The 23,501-nt window shown below is 33.7% G+C and overlaps 1 protein-coding gene and 1 long non-coding RNA gene across 3 annotated transcripts in view; one reads left to right on the forward strand and one right to left on the reverse strand.

Moving 5' to 3' along the window:
- LOC126742070 (rab3 GTPase-activating protein regulatory subunit) overlaps positions 1-23,501 on the reverse strand; it is a 52,306-nt gene that overhangs the window by 14,790 nt on the left and 14,015 nt on the right. For both annotated transcript variants that reach the window (XM_050448602.1, XM_050448603.1), the window contains 3 exons: positions 18,117-18,531; positions 8,206-8,436; positions 7,717-8,151 (listed from right to left, as the gene is read on the reverse strand). In XM_050448602.1, the coding sequence (XP_050304559.1) occupies positions 7,717-8,151; positions 8,206-8,436; positions 18,117-18,531 (1,081 nt within the window). The remainder of the gene's footprint in view (positions 1-7,716; positions 8,152-8,205; positions 8,437-18,116; positions 18,532-23,501) is intronic.
- LOC126742071 (uncharacterized) lies at positions 9,820-11,069 on the forward strand. The gene is made up of 2 exons (XR_007662476.1): positions 9,820-10,016; positions 10,076-11,069. It is a non-coding gene; the product is annotated as an uncharacterized LOC126742071 (long non-coding RNA).

The following is a 23,501-nucleotide window of genomic DNA, read 5'->3' on the forward strand; positions in this document are numbered from 1 at the left end:
TGTGTGTAATAATTTGAAGTTTCCTATTTATATAAATATAGGGTGTCTCATCGGTCAGAGCAGGGTTCCTTTGAAGATTTCTATCGTTACGTCTTGTGTAGTGTTGAACTGGTATATTTTTCTCAATACGATAATTTGAGCCAATTTGTATAGTTATGACAATGAATCATTTACATTTTTTATTCATAGTATTACAGAATAGAAAAGTCTTTCAAATATTGTAAAAACAAGGTGTTTTCTAATTATATAACAACATATCTCATCCTAGCTATATGGATAGATCAGGTAATAAATATAGTAGATAAATATATTTACAGCCAAAAATGTGTATCTAGTGGCGTAACAGATAAAACCTAATAACAAAAAATCATTCCTCAGAAGATATAATTTATGTTTTAAATTGTAAGGCAAACCCCTTTGGAATATATTTTCTCTTTTCACCAAAAGCTTCAGCTACGTTGAAAGTTTGTGCCGAGGACAGAATTGATGTGAGTAAAAGTTACTGTGAAAGAGAGAGTTTTAATATATAACCTTTTAATATATGTTGTTCCCAAGTTAGTTCTGGATAAAGGTAGACACCAAAAAATTTAGCTCCTAAGCTTTTTAGATTAAAATGATGAATTGTATTATACTTTAGGTTATATATAATTGTTAATATATATAACCTAACTTTATAAGTAAAACTTTACCCTAAAGTATAATTGTTAATTATACTTTAGGGTAAAGTTTAGTGTTTGTGATTTTGAAATATTGAGAGAAAGAAAATTTGTCAAAAAACGTCGACGCAAGCTTCTCAGTTCCTATTCTCAGAGTCTGAAAATTCATAGCACTGATCTGTGAGAATGTAATCGGGAACCAAAACTGTGCTTATTGTGCCCCCCCGATAAAAAAAGCCAAGTCGATAATGAACATGAGAAACAAGAATTGACTCCTGCAGAACTCTGTTCTCTTATCAGATTTATTCTGGTAAGATAAGAACTCTAATTGATAAAGAAAAGTAAGACTCGATTAACTGAACAGACATAGAGTGAAATTTCTAGGCATGCAGTTTTTCATGAAGATTTTTTTTATAGAATATGTGTGACACAAGTAAAGCTTTGGCAAAATCAAGGGATGAGGCCTGGGTATCAAGAAAATTTTTAAATCACAAGTTTTAATTTTTTTTTTCCTGAAACCAAACAAAGTAAGACTATGGCAAAGAGCCTTTTTGATTCCAAGTGGTTATTAATATAGTTCTTTAAAATACGCTCATATTCCTTAAAGAGTATTGGTAAAAGAGAAGAGAAAATTACCTTTAAAAGTAGAGGTATAACTTTTATTCTTTTAAATACTGAAGATAATAATAAGGACAATACTGTTGTATTTATTTATTCCTTAATATTTTTCTGTTGATTCTATCAAATTCCTTACGATGGCTACGTATTATTTTCTCTATTGTTCTCATAACTTCATCTAAACTTGTTGGTTTACATCTGAAGAAAACATAGTATTGTATGAAACTTAGGTAATTATGAAATGTTCGATCAATGTGAATAAGTTTGTTTATTTTACTTTCAGCAATTCTACAAAAGAACTGATTAAATCTGTTAGCATGGAGTGATGAACTTCTTATTAGTAGGTTCTGATTTTAACAAAAATATGTCTATTACAATCGAGTCCCTAGAAAAGAAAAATCATGCAGAGGATGGTGCAAATACCACTGCACTTGCCACAGTCCTCAGTAGGCCCATTGTGCGACTCTGTTGAAGAAGTAGAGAACCTCACCCTCAGCTAGTCATCCAGCCCAACGAATCAACGAGAGCGACAACGTGGGTTCCAACCAAGGGATCTCCTGACCTCTCCAAGTTATTGGTTGGAACACGTAGAGAATTCTGTTGCATACTGACGAGAGCAGGGGAATCCCAAAGTATGTGCTCCATTGTCTTGTCGTCATGGTCGCATGTCCTACATAATGCTTAGATCATTTAAAAAAGGTGACCATTTAATTGACAGTGACCAGTCAGGAAGCCTGTTATAAGACATAGTGTTCCTTTAGTCAGAGACAATTTGCGGATTGCCTCCAGTGTGGGATAGCTGAGAGGCTTTTTTAGACAATTTGCAGCCTTGATTATCATCCCACTACTTTTTTAAGTGTGAGAGGATGATTGTATTAGTTCTTTGATATTTGCCATGTTGAGGCCCACGAAGAGCTCCGGCCTTACTGGTTTGAAAAGCGGTGGCCCTCTTGGCAGGGGAGTCAGTGATGTGATCTCCCTTGCTGGAATTATGCCCCTTATGCCATATATTTCGGTATACATTGTGTTAAATTAAAGGTCTTTGGAGTATACGCCGCAGCCCAAACCTGTTCTACTTTTGGAACTGTGCTTTATTTTATTTATTTTATTTACACCATTCTACAGAAAAAATTCCAGTTACCAAGTGGGACAAAAAAATACAACACTACACAAACTACATTCTAAAGAAAAAGAAAATATTAGATATCAACAATAGTGGGCTACATTAATACAAAAAAAAATCAATAATTTTTTTTTATGGTTACTATCTAGGAAAAGTGTACTCTTTTAATTTCGGACAAACTACAGTCGAATATGTCCCATTGATCCTGAACAGAATTAAAAATACCACAGGATCTGCGCATTGGGGAAACTTTCAGAATTTTTAGATGATATGCGGGGCACATGAATATTTAAACTAAGTCGGGTGTAATGGCCTTTTTTTCACAAATTGTAGCAAGTTTTATCTTATTTGTAGTAAGAGATCCTATGGGCATATAAAGCAAATCTGATAGTATTCTAAACTCACAAAGTGGTAAATAGTCCAATAGTGAGTCGCATATTTTGCGGAAATCAGGAAATGTGTCAAAGTGGTTGAGAGAGTTTATTGCCTTTAGTATATTAAGTGTAATTTTAGGCTCTGTTGAAAGTAATTTTTTAGAAAAAGCTTCAAAAATAATAATATTTTATTTTTGACAACCTTGTGCCAGTTTTCTTAACAACGTGTATGTTTAAATCCTAATTACAACATGCAAGCTAGTCACAAGTGAGCCCACGTCCGTATTATATTATGGTTTATACTGTTTTTAAATTTGTATCGAATTATTTAATCACAATATCTGAAAACAATTGTGAACGGTAGCAATGGAAACATTTATATTATTTAAAAGTTGAAATAAAATGGCAAATCAACAAATTTTCGCCTCTCGCCAAGTCTACAAAAGGAAAACCTCGGTAAGAAAGGCGCTGGTGTGAAAAACCAATTTCTGAGTATAGTCCGTCCACATTTATACGAAAGAAATTTACGTTGAACATCTTCTAGTTCATTCATATGATTCTTATAGTAGGGCGACCACACTACAGAAGCATACTCCAACATTGATCTCACATTAGAAAAATAAAAAGTTTTCAGACTAACGATATTATTAAAGGTCTGTGCGTTCCTAAAAAAAAAAAAAAAACAGCATTCGGTAACACCGCATTATAATGTCCTGGATATGTGCATGAAAAGAAAGGGTTCTATCGAACGTCACTCCTAAATCTCTGAATTCATTTGCTCTCGGCACAGTATCATTTTCTATAGTATAATCATAAGTTATTAGGTTTTTCTTCAGAGATTAACAAACAACTTTAAACTTGGCAGTATTAAAAGGCAAGTTGTTATTTTTGCACGATGCATATATGAGGAGCCTAACATTATTTTTGAACTTCATACAATCCAAAATACTATTCATGCCACAATATAATTTTGTACCATCCGCATATATAAAACTATTCACAGTGAGCTGCTCTAAAATACTATTCATAAACGCGTTAAAAAAAAGCGACCCTAATATGGAGCTCTATGAAACTCCAGATGTTGCAACTATCTTAGCCGAACTACGTAAAATTTGTTGGATGCAAGAATTGGAGAGGCAGGGTTAACTCGAGCCTCTAGTAGAGGAAGCGAATTTATTTTACGAATGTAGGTCTGAGTCTGTTGATGTCCCTGGAGTGGGTTAGCTTGTGAGTTAGGAATGAAAACAAGTTAAAAAATTTAATATTTAGTCTGAAAGTAATGCTAAGCATGGATGTACAGACAGTATATTAACAACTATTTTGTCCCGAAAAATTAAAACAGGCAGTATTGTTGTAAAATTAAAGTATAAATAAGTCCCATTTGCATGCTAATGTCATATTTTTATCTTTTATGCTTCTTGCTAAGTAAATTAGATGTGAGGTCAAATTAGGTAGTAAGTCCTAGGGTAGGCTTCTAAGAGGGTTTGCTGGAATTTCTATAGAGGCACGTACAGTGTGGTACGTGATTCTAAGGGGCCCTTTAACTGCTGTGAATTACATTATTGAATTAATTTCTATAATATTAAATATTAAATTCTATAAGATTTTGTTGTCCCTTATGTTAATTTTATTGGAAATAATTTTATTTTGATGTATAATAATACCAGACACCACACTAGGAGCATTACACAAGAATACTTAAACGATGTAGACATTCGTGTCATGGAGTGGCCAGCGTTAAGTCCAGATGCAAACCGTATTGAACATATTTGGGATATGCTCGGGCGAAAACTACGAAGTCGTGTTCCTGCTCCGTTGACGTTAAATGAATTACAATACGGTCTTTTAGAAGAATAGGAACTTATTTTTCAAGGAGGCATTCATCAGTTGATTTTGCGCATACCAAGAAGAATACAAACAATCTTTCAGGCACGTGAAGGCAACGCTCTATCTTCACAATTCTTTAAATTTTTTAATGATTTAAGTTCTCTTTAGCAGTTTACCAATTTATGGGTTTTCGTCGTGTTGTAATAAAACCTAGTTTTTAAAAATCTCCAGGCTCCAGCTCCATTTTAATTAATTTTTTTTGTTCACTAAATAAAATTGGCACCTCTATAGCAATATCGGGAAAATTCTTTGTAAAAATCCAGCGATAATTAGGGCCATTTAGCATTTAAGACAGAAAAATAATCTAATTAAGTAATTTTTAATAGTTCAACCCTAAATATTTACCGAAAATTATTCTTTATGATTTCTTTGTACAATGTACAAATACTTGTTGAATACCAAACATGAACCCTATGGGAGTTTTCGTCGATACATACTATTATTGTGCGAATTTCTGACAAAGTTTCTAGAGAACGACTCAATATTTTTAAGCAGGATAGTTTTTACGGCATCCAGGAAATTAACCAATTTCAGCAACCATTTAAATAAGTTATTTGTGAATTTAATTTCTTAGGTAAACAAAAATTATATATTGTAGCGGGGGTTCTTACGTATTTGCCGTATGTCCACCCTCTAACCTTTGACGTCGCAGGGTACCCGTTAACTCCCCTCACCATTTCTTTGTACAGTTATAGGAGAAAAAGTTGACAAAATGCCTCGGGCGCCACTCTAAGTAATTAAAGGACCTTAGAGTCTCCTCTAGCCTCTCGGGTAAGCCTTTAGACAGTTGAGAAACCAGGTAAAGATTGAAAGTAGACTGTCCGGTTATAATGAGATCTTATTACTCTTAATCTTTATTATTACAAAAACTAGTACGTAAGTAACGGGTTTGGTTACTTAAAACTAAATGAACAAAAGTACCTCCCATTATCTAACAATCTCCCATTACCAATTTCTATGATTAAGCGCAGGCAGTTATTTGGGAAAATGTACCGGAAAATTCGACACTATTAATGACGCAAAATAGTATAATTTAAGGGACGGGGTTATGATGTTTTGTACAAGCGGTTACGGATGACATTCGTGAAGCAAAGCAATCTCAATCAATCGGTCATCATTTACCCTTGCTCTGTTAACATACGGATAGTAATTATATTATCATGGACTCGGTTATTACATGTCTTTCACCACTTTAGGCAAAACACTTTAGACACCACTGAAGAGAAGTAATACTTAATAAACGCGGCTACTGCCTGCCCTACAAGACACGAAGAAAGATAGTGTCCAAACCACAGTTTTAAAAGTTCATAAAACGGAACGGAATCAATATGAATATTCTAATAACAAATCACAGATAAAAACTCACAGCAGAAAAATAAAATACCACCGCCTTCCAAGCATGTAAAAATGGAAACTAGCATAACATAACGCGGATAATTTTACGATTATTTTATTAATATAACCCGCTTACTACAAAACACTAAGAAATATAGTGTCCAGGTAGTAATTTAACGAAAACGCGCTGCTGTCTGCCGTACAAAACACGAAGAAAGATAGTGTCCAGGCACCAGTTATCAATCGCGGCTGTTGCTTGCCCCACAAAACACGAAGAAAGATGGGCCCAAACAACAGTTTCAAAACAGAACGGGACGGAACGATATCAATAGCAACGGATTCGATAAAGATCTTAATACGCGAGCTAGGAAGCGGCCGGTCAACTGTCAACAGGTGGCTCTTACCTAACCCAATTCACACTGTCAACGTCAAGACAAAGTTTTAATGTAAACCTTGCAAATTTAACGGTATTGAAATATGGAAAAATTACTGGTCCTTCGCTCGAAAGGTATGGCACGACCTTACTGCGACGAATGTGTCACCTTGGTGGACCTGGAACCTTTTTATACCCATCGCAGGAATTTGGATGCCGACGACTCACGATCATCCTCGGAATCATTCGTGGGATAAAAATGCAATTGGGAAAACTTAATGAAAATAGAGTTTTTCCTCTGTACCGTTTGTATTCGTGTATGTTGTATGAAAACGGTACGGATTTATAGGCTATGACCTTATATGGTAAACAAACTTAGTTTCAGTTCTCAAAACCGGGTATTTCTAGGTGAAAACAGCGGAACAAAATCTGGTCACATGTATACAAGAAAACCGGCTTTTCAGGAAAACCGCGGGAAACTGAATCCTGATTTATATTATATTTTGCCACACCAGGCATGCCCCTTCATTTAACAGGGCTTCTCAAGGTAGGTAAACCTTGAAACTTGCAAAATTGAACATGTAAACAATGCAACAGCATGAAAGGAAAATTTCATGAAAATAACCAGAAAACTGGAAGCATAGTGATGAAAATCCTCTCAGTTTTAGGCATTTGTGGTTCTTTATTATCCTAAGAATAACCAGGGCTAAAAACAATGAAGGCCAGAGACTACAACATAGGACTAACGGAGAACTAAGTATAACCTATAAGAAATCGAACCTTTCTAGGATACTATCAGGCTAGAAACCTCTTTAAGTCGGTTTCTTTATGTATGTTTACAATTATATACCCCTCATGACTCACAGGTAGAACTTATAATGTATCTTTTTGTTGTGTAAATTATAAAATTGGAGGTTAAAATGTTAACGGAGCAAAATTATCTAAGTTGTCTTATAAAAGACTGCCTGGGCTTACCCTTATTACTATAAAATAAAGACGAAATCTTGTAACTTCGTTATAACATAAATTATTTTAAATCCGTTGCTTTCCTATTACAATGTTGGATTCATTTTCAAATTAATAAAAATTTAGGAAAACTAGTAAATTACACGAATTACACTTTTCATTAAATAAGTACAGTCTGTTTTACAATAATTTGTGTTGAAAGATTAAATATCAGATTAAAAAAAATGCAGGTAGCGCCTTATATGAGCAATCTTATAATAGTAAAACAATAATATTCTCACAAATTTTGGTTTCTATAATAATATACATTTATTAATTCATGGTTGTTTCGAAAACGGAATTTTTACTTAGACATGAACTACATATTTACCATTACAAACTTACCGATAAAATCCGTAATTTGTTTATCACTTAATCCAGTGTCTTGTTGGCATAACCTATCCTTAGGCAGTTTTCCAACTTTATTTATCAATTTACAGCTGCTTTCGACAATAATCTTTAAATGGGTATTCCATAACAACTGAAACAGCCCTCTTTGAATATGAACGTCGCTGATAGAAGTCAAACATTTAATGGCTGCTCTTAAGTTTCCCAATTCAGTAATCTCCTTTCGCCATGAGATGCCATATTCCCAACACATATTTGCAAGGAGATTACTTGCTTCTAGACTATATGGAAATTGTTGTTTTAGTAAGTTAAGGTATTTGAACATAGGTTCAGACTGGACTTGTTCAATTGTTTTTAAATGGAGACCTTCTAAGATTTCTTGGGGCTTTTCTGAGTGATCGGAATCGTCCTTCCGTGCTACATTATTGGCATCTAAATATATTAAGTTTTAACAAAAAAAATAAATAAGTAACTTAAGAATCTAACCTTCTTGGGAGTTTTTATAAATAATGTCATTGACATAAATGCACTGAGGATCGACCCCGCACGACGTAAGCCATTGAGCAGTTAGTTCGCTGACCGAACCCTTCCCATGTTCCAAAATGTATTTTAGACTTATGTCGATTTTTGGATGGGAAAGTTTTGGCAACGTTGGGTTTTCTATTGTAGGCTTGCTGGAAAGGATTATGTTTAGAGTTGAAACGTCTTCCAATTTACCTATAAAAAAATAAAAATAAATCTATAAGTAAAATTAAATCTATAATAAATATCTTCAAATGTGAGATTAATTTACAATGCTCGAGGTAAAGATTTTAGGCACATAGCTACAAATAATAAAGAAAGCGCAAAAAATGAAGTGTGATACTGCTTAAATTGGGTGAACAATGGGTAGTCACAGAGGCTATTGTACACATAAGTCTCGTGATGGTCTCGTCATGACCCTCCGGTTACCAGAGGCCAATACCCTTTGAAAAGTCAATAATGCGCTCTAGTGTGAAAATTTATGTCGCTGGGCAAAGTATAAGTAGTGCTTAGATATTTGAACCTAGCGCGTGAGGCACTTTCTGATAAGCAGTCTCAGTCTCACTGCAGGTGCTTCCGCCCATCTCCGGAGTATTTTGATGTTGAGCAGACTCTTAAGTGATACTAGAGCTACACATTTGGCTATGCCAATTATGGTTTCAGAGACTAGCGACCATTTTGCGGATGCTACTCTAGCAAGGGAGTCCACTTCCTCGTTACTAGGCATTACCAGGCAGGAGTAGCCAGGCATTCGGACAAGCTAAACATTCCTTTATCAATTCCTCAGGACCTTTATACACTCTAGGACAAGTTTGGAGCTCATTTTTTCGATCGTATTAGCTGCTCTGCTCTCCTAGAAGATTGAGACGACTGTGTTGCGATGTCCACAATTTAAAATTTTCTGTCTGCATTTTTACACAGTAAATACTTCACCTTAGAAGACAGTAGCATGCTCCACAAAAACCTACACTAGTTTAATCAATCAATGTAAAGCCATCTCTATCCCTGTCTATTAGAGCCCTGCCACTCCTCTCTGTCTATGGATCACCAGATTTTAGTATGACCTAGACTCGCAATTCTAGTATCCTGCGAGCATCTTTTTACAGTACAGTCCTTATACAAAGCATTCACGATGAAAGGAACAAATTCATTTAAAATGCAGGTATAATTTTCTTTATTTTTGGACATATCTATTAGTATTGTCACATGCGCGTTTTTTTGCACTAAAAATTTCTTTACAGGGTGCATCAAGTAGAAACTATGGCATCAACATTCACGTTTTTAAATAGAACACCCTGCATATTATGAAGTTTTACATATAGGCTAAAGTCAACGTAAACACACACACAACAGACGTAACAGACTAACGAAACCTGAAATTAAAACATAAAAATTTGTTGTCCATTTGATTCAATGCGTCCTTTGCAACACAAATTTTGGTTACAAGGTGTTTCAAGGAGAAACTATCACGCAAACATTATTTAGTAAGTAGACCTTATTATTTCCGAACAGTTTCCAATTTTAGAACCTACTTAATAAGGGTTTGTCATGAATTTGTGAGTATAATTGTCATATTAGTTGTCATTTCATGCATAATTTTTTAATAAATTGCATTTATCTCTGAAGGAAAGAATCGAAATACTCATGATTGGTTTTGGAGATCGGGTACACAACAAGAGGTCTGTAATCTATTTAATACAACACATGCTGATCGTCCTGCAATTACTGGATCCATCGCAAGTAAAATTGCATCAATATCTAGGGAACACGGCCATGTAAGAAATTTATCTAAAGGAAAACCTTCAAAAGTACAATTGTATAATTGTAAAATTAGTACAATTTCCAGGAATCGGAATTACCAGTAGGTTCGGTGGCAAAAATACTGCGTGTAAATAAATATCATCCCTATAAAGTACAACTGATACATGAATTGTTAGAAGACGATTTTAACCGCTGAGTGCAGTTTTGTGAGCAGATTCTTGAGGCAAATAATGACAATGGAAATTTTATCACGAATTTTAATTTGCTGATGGAGCCATCTTTACGTTAAATGGACATGTTAACAGACAAAGTTGTAGATATTGGGCAAACGAAAATCCTCATTAGACCCAAGAATACCACACACAGCGCCCTCAAAAAATTAATGTATGGGCATGTATTGTGAAAATTCGAATCCCTGGACTTTTTTTCGAAGAAACATTAAACGCAGAGCGCTACCTGGAGTTTGTACAGTTTTATCCCTGCTTTAGGTGTTTTATTCCCTGAACCATAAGAGGCTGACATACCTAGTAACGAGATATGGTTTCAACAAAACCTCCTCACTTTGACATCGCCGTTCGACAATTTCTTGATGCAACTTTTCCTAACAGATGGATTGGACGAAGAGGGCCGATTGAGTGGCCACCAAAGTCACCGGATATAACCCCATTAGATTTGTTCTTATGTATTTGGAGCCGACAGTTTATGTGAATAGACCAAATAATGTTGATAATTAAAAGCAAATAATTCGAAAAAAAATTAGACTAATCAACAACAACTGGATCAATGCATCTGGAAGTTATTTACCAATTTCAAAAATGCATTGAATAAATAGACAACAAATTTAACATCGGTTGCAATAAATATTGTATACATTTTTATTTTTTAATGTCGTGTAATGTTTCATTAGTCTATTACGTCAAGTTTGATAAACCGCTGACTTTATGGTATGCTATACAAAAAGTAGTCAGAATATAGGTACATATGTATACATAAGTATTCAGAATATGTATAGTAAAATTGTAAAAAGTCATGATATACGGGGTGTTCTATTAAAAAAAAAATGTTGACGGCATAGTTTCTTCTTGAGGTATCCTGCATAGAAAATTTTTATTGCAAAAAACACGCAAGTGACAATGCTAATCTACGTGTTCGAAACATAAAAGAAGAAAAAAAAACACTTGAATTTTAAATGAATTTGTTCCCTTCATCGTGAATGAACTCTATAGGTATGTCCTCAAATGGTATCACTATCTCCATAATTGTATCTGACCCCAGGAGTTACCGAAACCCTCTTGCAGGCCCAAAGCGCACTGGTCTTGATTCTAATATCTGATTATTGGCTGCTTCTGTACACCTCCTAAGATCTCAGTAAACACAGTCAGATAATATTATAGCTTTGTTTCAATAACCAGATCAGTTGTTCGCAGTTTTGTTTATCTAGCGCATTGAACTGCTAACATCAGCAGCTAAAAAAGATATGGTAAAACAATGTCACAAAGCAGATAAAAATTTATCTAGTTAGTTCTCTGATATGTATTCTCAATCGTCATAAATGCCTCCGAGACGTGGTCGATGAAGAACGGATACGTTTGTGAAAATGTTTTGAATATATTGTCTACTAGGGTATTCTGAAATTTGTTGGCCACATACAGGTTGTTACAAAATTCGGTGCAAATATTTTAAGAGCGTATTGTTGGAGTTAAAATAAGACTTTTTTTCTACCATAAACATGTGTCCTAAAATGTCTTCCCTCCGAGCTACAACCCGTGCAAATTTCTTAAGGAAAATCGATCATTTGGAACCTTTGGAATTTCTTCTAAAAATTTGCATGTCTCCGTTTTTTGGGTGCTCTTTTCATTTTCCGTCCCAAAAATGGTGTAAATCCAATTTTAGGGGATGATTCAGGGAAGCTTACCCTTCTGATGGCCACTACCTTATCTTTCCTATAAGAAATTTTAAAATCTATCAACACCATCTAGTTCGCCATGAAAAAATCTAAAATTTTTTTCGATATAATTAAGAGTTTTCGAGAAAACCGCTGATGGGACGAAAGGGAAGCATTATTACACCCCATTAAACTATCAAATTAGAAAAAACGAAGTGGGCTATGACTGCTTTATTTTTTGTCAAATAAAAAGAATTTTTATCAGAAAAATGCAAAAAAACGATAATTTTAGATTTTTTCATGGCTAATTCGATAAGCCCCCCTGAACCCTTTCCTAATTGTCGAAAAATGACGAAAAATTTCACGAGGACTCACAATCCAGACAAATATGGGATTCAATTATTTAATGACTAATAATAATGTAAAAAAAATATATTTAATACATATATAAAGAAATATTAAATTATATTGTGCCACGTCTCGTAAATAAGTATAAAGTGTAGTACCTCCCATTCCTATGCCATCCGCCACAATTTACCCGCGCGCTTCCCTACCTCGCTCATATCCTTATTCTCCTTTTTGTGCCGTACCGTCCGCATTGTGTTCTCTTCTGTGTCTTGTTTTTTTGCGATTTTCGGCGTGTTTTATTACCAAAATTGTGAGTGATTCTCATAAAACGAAAAAGGTCAGACAAGTCGCCTGACGAAGATCATCTTCGGAGGAAACTAAGAAAACTTGAAAAATAATTGGAAAAATTGGAAATCCGGCGGCCATTATGGGAATAGTTCATATTAACAGAATTCGCCAGAGCGTGGGCGAACTCGACAGCATTCCTTGTCTCCCTTTACACCATTGGAAATGGGTGTAAGCCCGACAAGGACGGAAAATGAAAGCTCTCCTCGGCGGCGTATGAATGGCAGCATTGAAGATAGTCTTGGGAGTATTGAGAGAGAAGAAGATGCCAATATTTTTGTTTTGAACGATACGGCATCGGAAATTCAAGGTAGGCTGTGTTTATTTATTTTTTCAAATCGATTTTTTCTTTTTGTTGTGTTGGTTGTTTTTTTAATCCATTTGGGATTGCCCTGGATAAAATTATGACACATTTTATCATCGATTTTATCCTTGAAATATTATAAGCGTTTATATATTATTTTGATAATAATATATTGCTTTTACATATATTTATTAGTTTAAAATAAATAATGTTTTAATAACATTAGTGTTTTGATAACACAGAGTAATTTTGTATGACAAATCTGCATTGTCTTGATAACAATCTTATGTTTTTTCCTTTTAGAGCAAAGAACTATATCTGAGGGGGAGGATATGGAGAATAGAAGAACTGTCCCAGGAGATTCAGAGTTGAATCAAGCTGTTCTCTCCATTTTAGGATTGGAAACATCCTTAAATAAAAAAGAGGTGGCTCCTTTTCAAAAAGACATTGCCTTGTCATGGACAAATATTTAAAAAAAAGGCTTAACAGAGGAGGAGAGGACTACTACTATACTCGACAAATACTCACCCCCAGAAAATTGTTCATTACTTCTGGCTCCAAAGCTGAATTTAGAAGTAGCGTCAGCTATTAGGGAGGTGGTGGCTCGTAGAGACCAAAAAATATGTGATTTACAAAACCAAATTGGCTGTGCACTCTCAGCTTTAGGACGCTAGTGACGCTAGTCGCCTTTTACTAGATTTCCATTTTAAACGGTCAACCTCCCGTAGGGAACTGATTTCCCTGGATCTTAAAAAAGAGGCCAAACAGAGGCCTTTGGTGATAAATTAGGAGAGAGATTAAAAGCCTCCAAAGAAGTTGAAAGTTCTAGCTTGGATTTGAAACCAAGTAAACCAAAAGTTTCAAGGAATAATATCCTTCCAGTCATATCGTCGTACAATTCTAACAAGAATTTAAACTTCCGAGGTCAACCGGGGAATTATCAAGGTGGACTCAGACAGCCTCAAATCCCCAAGTACAATAGGCAGTGTGAATAAGAATTCAGTAAAAGCTAAAACTTACCTTTTCCTAGCAAATGCTCAGTTTGCAATTAATAAAAGTAAGTAGTTACTTTTACTAATTAATACAATTAGCAAAAGCTAAAGTTGTTAGCATTGTCTAAAAATGATGGGAATAAAAGTAAGCAATTACTAAGAATATTAAGGAAAAGCTTACATTTTTGCAAGCTTGTTAGACCCTGGCTTAAAAATGTAGTATTGTTATACAGTTTGGTAGAAATGGCTGCATTTATGAATATAAGATCTGTAAAATTTTATCCCGAAAGAAAAGAAAGTCGTGCAGAAGAATACCACGATCTGTATAGATTTAGTGAAGAAAATGTTGAGTTGATAGCTAACTATTTTTTGGAGCCAAAAGTGGAGACTAGAGTTGGTGCATTGAGTCCAAAAAAAAATGCAAATATTTTTGCAATTTCTAAATGATCCTGGATTTCAAATAAGGATCAGAAAAGAAGGAGTTCATAGAACAACAATATGTAAAACGATATCTCACGTTTTACCAAAAATAGTTGAAAAGGCAGGAATTTGGATGAAATTTCCTACAAAAAACTCGACTGAGCAGGCAATCAACGAATGGGTACAGTTGTATAGATTTCCCTGTGCTTTTGGAGCAATTCAAAACACTCATGTACCAATAATAACGCCATCGCTACATGGTGACAAGTATATCAATAGGAAAGGACGGTGTAGTATAAATGTGCAAGCAACTTGTGACGCAAAAGAAACTTTTACATCCGTAGATGCTCACTGGCCTGGCTCGGTGCACGACAGTCGTATTTTAAGTAGACTAAACATTTTTGGTATGATGAGAAGACGTTAACAGAACTATGGACTTATTTTAGGCGATAAAGGGTACGGCATAACACCATTGGATGATTTACCAAATAAAAACTTTAAGTAAATACTTAAAATATCTAGCTTTCGCTAGTAAGTAAAAGCAAAAGGTTATTCACTTCAATTTCAGCAAATGCTATTAGTAAAAGCTAAATCTATCTAGTAAAAGCTAAAGCTTATACTTCATACTAAAAGCAAAAGCTAAGTTTTTATTCACACTGCCCAATGCCCGACAAACAAATGCTCGACCGAAGTTTCCAGTGGACAAGAAAAGGGGGAAGGCCCAGAGAAGCATGGAAAAGGACCAAAGACCACAGTATCCGAGGGACAGGCTTCAGTAGAGGTGGGTATGCTGAATCCTGCTGGTAGAGTAAATTTTTTTTATGAGGAATGGGTTAAGATTACACATGATAGCAATATCCTTTCATGGATATTGGGATTTAAAATCCCGTTTCGCTCCATACCTACACAAAAGTATGTTCCTAAAGAGCCTGATAGGTCTCAAAAGGAAAAACAAATGTTATCACACTGTATTTGCAAATTATTAAATTCTGGTGCTATTAGCCCTGTAGAACATTTGGAGGGTCAATTTCTCTTAAACATATTTACAGTTCCCAAGTCTGATGGTACCCATCGCTTGGTTATAAATTTAAAATCCCTTAATTGTTTTATTACTGCTGATCATTTTAAACTGAAAGATCAGAGAACTGTTGCTCGCATTCTTCAAAAAGATTTTTTTATGGCTACTCTTGACCTTAAGGATGCTTATTTTTTAATTCCTGTACAGAAAAGCGACAGAAAATTTTTGATTTAAATTTTAATTTAAATTTTAAGACAAATTGTTTGAATTTATTTGCCTTCCTTTTGGGCTAAATTGTGCACCACTGGTTTTTACCAAAATAATGAAGCCTGTGGTTGCTTTTTTAAGGAGTCGAGGTTTTTCAGTACTTTTTCTGGATGATTTTCTTTTATTGGGGCAAACTTATAATAAATGTACAGAAAACATTAATTTTACCATTGATACTCTTGTTACACTTGGTTTTATAATCAATTTTAAGAAGAGTGTCTTGGTTCCTGCACAGTCTTGCCAGTATTTGGGTTTTATTTATGACACAATTAACTTTTCAATATCATTACCATTAAAAAAGAAAGAGGATTTACTAAAATTAATAAATAATTTCTTAAAACTTAAATCTTGTTCAATTCGATTTTTTGCACAGTTGGTTGGAAAACTAGTATCTATTGCTCCAGCGGTACCCTATGGTTGTTGGCCATAGGGTACTATGGCCGCTTTTTAGCATTGGAAAAGTCACAAGGCAACTATAGTGATGTAATGGCAATTCATCCCACATTATTTACAGAGTTTAACTGGTGGTTAAATAAAATACCTCATGCATCTAACACATTATGTTCCCCAAGTTTTCATTTATAAATCTATTCAGATGCTTCTTTATCTGGATGGGGCGTATATTGTAGTAACACAACTTCTTATGGTTTTTGGTCAGCTAAAGAAAGTCAATTACCCATAAACTATTTAGAACTGAAAGCTGCTTTCATTGGTTTAAAGTGTTTCGCCAGTCACCTTCAAAATAAAAACATTATATTGCGTGTTAACAATACAACAGCAATAGTTTTTATAAATAAAATGGGAGGAGTTCGTTTTCAAAGTTTAAGTCTCTTATGTCAAGATATATGGCTTTGGTGCGAAAAAAGAAATTTATTCATTTATGCATCATACATCGGTTCAAGTAATAATAAGGAAGCCGATTCTGGTTCTCGCCAAAATCAGATTGAAACTGAATGGGAACTTAATAATAAATATTTCAATCAAATTACAAACCTTTTTTCAAACCCGATATAGATCTTTCTGCAAGCCGAATAAACAAAAAATGTAATAAATTTATATATTGGCATAAAGATCCTGATGTTTTTGATGTTGATGCTTTCACCATAAATTCGGCTCAATACAATTTTTATGCATTTCCACCATTTTCTATCATACTTAAGTGCTGACAGAAAATTATTGCTAATAAAGCCACAGGCATTTTTGGAGTGCCAAAATGGCCAACCCAGCCTTGGTATCCTATGTTTTAATCCCTATTAATTAAAAAATCCCTAACTCTAGTGCCCAATATCGATTTACTTCTTTCTATTGACAGATCACAACCACATCCACTATGGGCACAGCTTACCCTGGAGGTAGGAATCTTGTCCGGCAAGCTCTGCAGTTAGTTCAGATTCCAGGCTCAGCTTCTGACATATATGTTTGGCTTCGGTGACAACATCAACATTCAAGCAATACGATTCTGCGCTCAAGTTATGGTGGGAGTATTGTCAAACAAGTAATATCAATTCTTTTTCAAATTCCAAAAGACGCAAGACGTTTGCCCAATGTTTTTTTCATTAAAAGACGTACCAAAAGCCAACTAAAGACGTAATTTTTCTCATATGTTATTTAAAGAAGTTAAAACGTTAAATTAAAAGTTTATACCTTAGTGCGATACGTACCGGAAATTCTTACCTGTGAACCAGTGTTTTTGTTTTTTTAACTATTCCATTGACAATAAACTTAGTTTTAAGTTAAGGATTCAGTGCTTTTTTTAATTGAAACCCCTAGACAACAAGAAAAAGCCTACACAAATTTTCAAAACATTTGACGCATAACTGTAGTCAGTATTCCAAATAATCGATTTTCTTCAAGTAATTTGCGCGGGCTGTAGCTCTGAGGGGATGCATTTTAGGATACATGTTTATAGGAAAAACAAGTCTTATTTTACCTCCAACAATACGCTCTTAAAATATTTGCACCGTATTTTGTAACACCCTGTATATCAGAGTAACGGATTGAAAAGACTCATTGCATAGGGCAAACCTCAAAGGGATAGAGGTTGAGGGAGATTACCAAATCGTTAAGTGGATCCCAAAACTTTCCACTTGCAGTTCACGTCTGCGAATCGCAATAGGTGACGAAATACAGTCAGAAGAGTCATTAAAAACATGAAGCCTTACCAAACTCAATCGAATTTGATCACAACACATCTGCTACGATGTTATGACTCAGAACAAGGAGTATCCCTGTACAGTGGCAGGTTTTGTTCCTTTATCAACCGATCAATTAATAAAGACTGCACTTATAGTTTTTGAACTTTAACTATTATAAGGTAATTAAATGATTATGATTTAAACAGTTATCTGTAGCTTTATGTTCTCTATTAACTCTATTAAAACCGAAAAATAGGTGTTTTTATTTATAGTAAAAAAAAACATTTATACATCTTAATTTTGACAATAACTAATTTGTCGAAAAAATGAAACATGACATTTAAACAAGTACAGGTGATTCTCTGTATACATCCTTAATTAAAATATGTAACTTACTTACCGATCAGTAACGACCATCTAACATCTTCCTGAGTCAAAACCTCTATATTCTCTTCCGAATTTTCCATTTCCTGTCTCTGAATCACATTTTTGCAAAGCATCGCGGCCATCAAAGCAGGAAACGGTCTCGAGTTATTGGCTAAGATTTCCCGAATATTTTCCCAAAATGGTATTATTTCATCGTTTTCTACATCTGCTATGATTTTCTTATTGGCTAGTTTTACCAATATAGTAATAGTTTTGGCAAAGTTGTTCATATCTTTACTGAGGTTTTGGCTGATATCTAGGGGGCGATTAACCCAAAACCAAATGGCCAGATCAAACAGATCTTTAATTGGGATGTTGCTGGATAATATTGCTGATGAAAAGTCGTCAAAGTTGTGAAGTTCACCTGATATGTATTTTTTGAAGAGGACCTTTAAAAAAAAGGGGGTTAAAAAATAAAACTGTATCTATAACTAGTAACTACATCTACTATACATCTGTCTACAGGGTGTCATTGAAATGGTGTAAAAAAATTCGGGAGGTGATAGTACTCCTAAAAATTTAAAAAAAAGTTCCTATAACTATAGGGCGGAAAATGCATATTAAGGGAGTTAGGGGCACTGAAAGGGTAAATTTAAAAAACGGTTTTTTGAAATTGTAGGCTTAAAAAACGAGATAAAATTTCGAAAAAAAATCCTCTGCCATAAATTTTGACCCAAAATCAAATGGTGATACTGAAAAATAATTTGGAAAATCGGAAAGGGTAGTTTTTGCAAGGGTAGGGGGTTAATTCGTGAATAACTTTTTTTAGGTTATTTTTTTCGCAACGTGGGTTCATTTTTTAAAAACTACATACTTTTTCCTACAAAAAAGGTACTCTTGTTGCACATCGCCCAGAACGATGGTTTTCGAGAAAATTGAAGGCAAAAAGTTTGCTCTGATGGGTTGCTAACTGGTTAAACAACATAAACCTATGAAAGTTATGGGGTTTCAAAAGTAAACACGTAGTTATTAAATAATTAATTGAAAAATCTAAATTTTATGATTTTTAAAACATCTTATTGCTTTAAAAAACGAAATAAACCAATTACCAAAATTCCTTATTAAAATAATGCATTTCTTAATTCATTCATAGTAAATGTTCAAAGTGACCACCATTCATTTCAATGCAGACATCTGCTCTTCTTCTCCATGATCTGCGTACCCTGTGGAATATCCCTGGGGTTGTACGAATTTGATTGGAACAGTCGATAATGCGTTGACGTAGTTGCTCTTCAGTATTAATCGGCACAAGTATGCATTTAATAAGGAATTTTGGTAATTGGTTTATTTCGTTTTTTTAAAGCAATACGATGTTTTAAAAATCATGAAATTTAGATTTTTCAATTAATTATTTAATAACTACTTGTTTACTTTTGAAACCCCATAACTTTCATAAGTTTATGTTGTTTAACCAGTTAGCAGCCCATCAGAGCAAACTTTTTGCCTTCAATTTTCTCGAAAACCATCGTTCTGGGCGATGTGCAACAAGAGTACCTTTTTTGTAGGAAAAAGTATGTAGTTTTTAAAAAATGAACCCACGTTGCGAAGAAAATAACCTAAAAAAAGTTATTCACGAATTAACCCCCTACCCTTGCAAAAACTACCCTTTCCGATTTTCCAAATTATTTTTCAGTATCACCATTTGATTTTGGGTCAAAATTTATGGCAGAGGATTTTTTTTCGAAATTTTATCTCGTTTTTTAAGCCTGCAATTTCAAAAAACCGTTTTTTAAATTTACCCTTTCAGTGCCCCTAACTCCCTTAATATGCATTTTCCACCCTATAGTTATAGGAACTTTTTTTAAAATTTTTAGGAGTACTATCACCCCCCGAATTTTTTTACACCATTTCAATGACACCCTGTATAACTACTTCTATACTGTAAAACTAGAACTCGAAGGTACTGAATCAATCAATAGCTATAGAATTACATAGCTACTTAATAGTAGCGTTTATTGATAGAGATCAATCGAAGCAGCAATTTGTTGTTTTGAGAAAAATGTTTACTGCTTCACTGTAATAAATTTTTCTGAAAAAACTTATTAAGCAGCACCAAAAGTTTAAATTATTAGGTCTATTCATACCAATTTAAAAAGGTTCTTTCTCACAAAAATACTACTTAAAAAAAACTAACTTATTTAATTATCTATTTCAAAGTCTAAATATTTACCGAAAATATTTTAATTTCATTAATATTTGAACTCTATGGAATTAAGTTGCAACACACTTAAATTAATAAACAAAAAATCAGCAGCTTTCTGTTAAAATGGGATTTTCACTAGGATTTAATTCTTTAAAATCCTTGAATCTTAATTGGCTTTTTCATCCTCTGGTCATCTTTAAAATTCACATCTAAATTTTTTATTAGTAATTTTTTGTCAATATCTTCTATTAGAAATGAAAACATTCAATTCCATTTGTTGAACCACAAATTTGGTATTCATTTTACATTCTTCAATAATATCACGAAAATCCTTCAATGCATAGATTTTCACTTGCATAAACGGTTGCTCTATTACACAAAATCTGTTTCATTTATCAGGATCAAATACCTGACTTCAGGTATTTCACCATATTCTATGTACAAGTATTGGATGCTCCTCTTTTAAAAATATTTGTATGAATTTCATGTTTCTATGAAATGTAAAACTAATCGTTGAGTTACAGCATTATCTTCAAGCAGCAAAATAAAAGAGGTAAAGTTTGATTGCCATTTAATAATGAGCTTAAACTTTTGCATCAGTTTGATCATGAGTTTAATAAGATACCTGGTAAATTCAAAAACTATTTATATGATTACTAATTCTTTAGAAAAAAAAATTGTTAAAAATATTATTTATTTATTCATTTACCATGTGGTCAATTTACTTATTGGGTTTGTCAATACAATAAGTTTCTATTCTAGGCTAATATCCCTAGATATTTCTATATAACAGCATATTATTATTTTTAAAAATAGATGTAGATCACAATCAAAAATACCAAAATACAAATAAAAAACTGAACTTATGAATTTAGAAAATATTTGTGAAGGTTTCATCAAGTGTATAAATTGGTTAATGGATGTTTTTTTATTTCAAGTTTAAACTTTCAAATATTTTGTATTTAATGCATACTTGGTTGTAAATTTTTACAGACATAACATAGCAGCTGTTATTTATTACAGTCAACCTATGGTGTGGAATTACCAACTATTTAGAATTTCTCAAAGAATTACGCTTTTGCTTCAGTACTGATGTCAGCTATAAGTTTTTTGACATAAATTCCACATTGTAAAATATATAATGAAACCACTCTAAGCAGCTTCTGCTTCTGAAATAAAGGCTGGCAGGTCTACCTACAAAGTTTTTTGAGAATTATTCGACATTAGGAACTATTCTCTACTGTGAGACTAAAACCTTATTCACTCTACTGCAGGTGGTCATAAGAATAGTAGTAAGAGAGAAGAACGTTTCGGTCAACCCGATCTCTGAGTTTCCAGATCAGAAAGTGTTTTTAATAAATGACCTACAACTGGTGATAGATATATATAACTATATGGTTATCTTCACAAACTAACAAAGACTGGTTATTTCCCCTCCGGTTAAATACTATCATGACTGTCTTGGTAAAGTTTAGAATTGTTTTCGTTACTGTAAGAATAGGCCTCTAATACACAATCACCTACTGCAGTTCTAAGGTTTTTTAAAAAATCAGCTATAAATAGAGATGCCACGTCATCCACTAATAAAAGACAACCTAAAGAACATCGGCTATATATAAACAGTGTTTTTTTTAGTAGTTATGGCATTAGTGCTTAAAAATGGTTTCGAGCCTATGGGCTCCACGGCTGGCTCGAATATAGCCAATTTTCGACCAATTTTTCGAGCAACTGGGTCCGTGTCTCGACAATAACGTGGCGAATGTTGGTGATGTCTCTGAGTAATCCAACCTCTGTGGTTTATCTGCGAAGACGCGGGACTTCACATATCCCCAAAGAAAGTAATCCATACATGTAAGATCAAAAGCAGCTGGAGACCAATTCACAGGTCCAATGCGTGAAATTATGCGGTTGGTACATGTTTCCAGCAATAATTTTTCAATATTTAGATATTTCAATGGGTGATTCCTTGTAAAAAAATATGAAAAAGTTTCTATAAACATAGGTCCGGAAAAGCAGAGTTTTCAAGATACAGGGTGATAATTTTTTTAAATATAGATTTTTTATGAATATAATTATTTTTCTAGGAGAACTGACACTTGTCAATGTCAAGCCTCCATGCAGAAATGGTTTTTTGTTTTCCAAGGCACCTGTGATTTTTTTAGCAAAAATTAATAAACCAATTTTGTCCAGTGACATGCAATAAAACGTTATTTATTTATTTTGTCGAAAATGAAGTGAGTTATACGAAAGAAATAGAAAAGACGAAAAAGTTGTATTTTTAAATGCTTAATCAAACAACAAATATTAAAGTTAAAAAAAGGCAGTGGCGTACATTTTTTTGCCAATAACATTTGCTAAGATGTCCTCCGGGACGCCACTGGACCTTATAATTTTAATCTAATTAGGGCTAAATTAGCCTCTTAATACAACAAGTAATACCAAATTTCCGGACCCATGTTTATAGAAACTTATTCTCATATTTTTTTACAAGGAATCACCCATTCAAATATCTCCGTCTATTTTTCGAACACCCTGTATATTGTTAAAATCTACTTATAAAATTAAAGTTATCCAACATAAGCATCACAAGTAGTAATCCAAAAACCCAAAGCTAATCCTCTGTAGTGCAACAAAAACAAATCAAATTACCAACAATATGTAATATACAGGGTGTAAATAAATAGATGCGAAAAAATTCAGGGGCTGATTCTTGGGTAAATTTTAAAGAAAAAACTTTAATAAAATTTCGTATGCATTTTCTATGCATCAAAAGGCATTTTCTGGTGCTCACTAATTTGTTTTATTTGTACCAGTGACGTTCGTGTAAGGTTTAAACTAAATATTTTTGATGAAAAATATGGTACGCCACTTTTTTTTTTGTATTTCTCATTTATTTCTGAGAAAATTTGATCTCTTGACTATCTAAATATCTATCTTAATGTATTAAAAAGTGTTTATTATTAATGCTTAGATGTGATTCTAATTTTTGTTTTAAACCAAATGAAAGAAAAAGAAATTAATAAATTATAAAAAATTTTGAAAATGACCACCCTCTGCCATTATGCAGGAGTCTATACGTCGCCGCATTTGTCGACGAATCCGATAACAAATTCCAAGAAAATTTTGAATTACGGCACATGAATTAATGATTCGATTTCTAAAGTCATCAATATCCAGTACTGGAATCCTGTACACCAAAGTTTTTAAATGACCCCA

This window comes from Anthonomus grandis, chromosome 11 (assembly GCF_022605725.1).
Source record: "Anthonomus grandis grandis chromosome 11, icAntGran1.3, whole genome shotgun sequence".
In the NCBI taxonomy this organism is placed as follows: domain Eukaryota; kingdom Metazoa; phylum Arthropoda; class Insecta; order Coleoptera; family Curculionidae; genus Anthonomus; species Anthonomus grandis.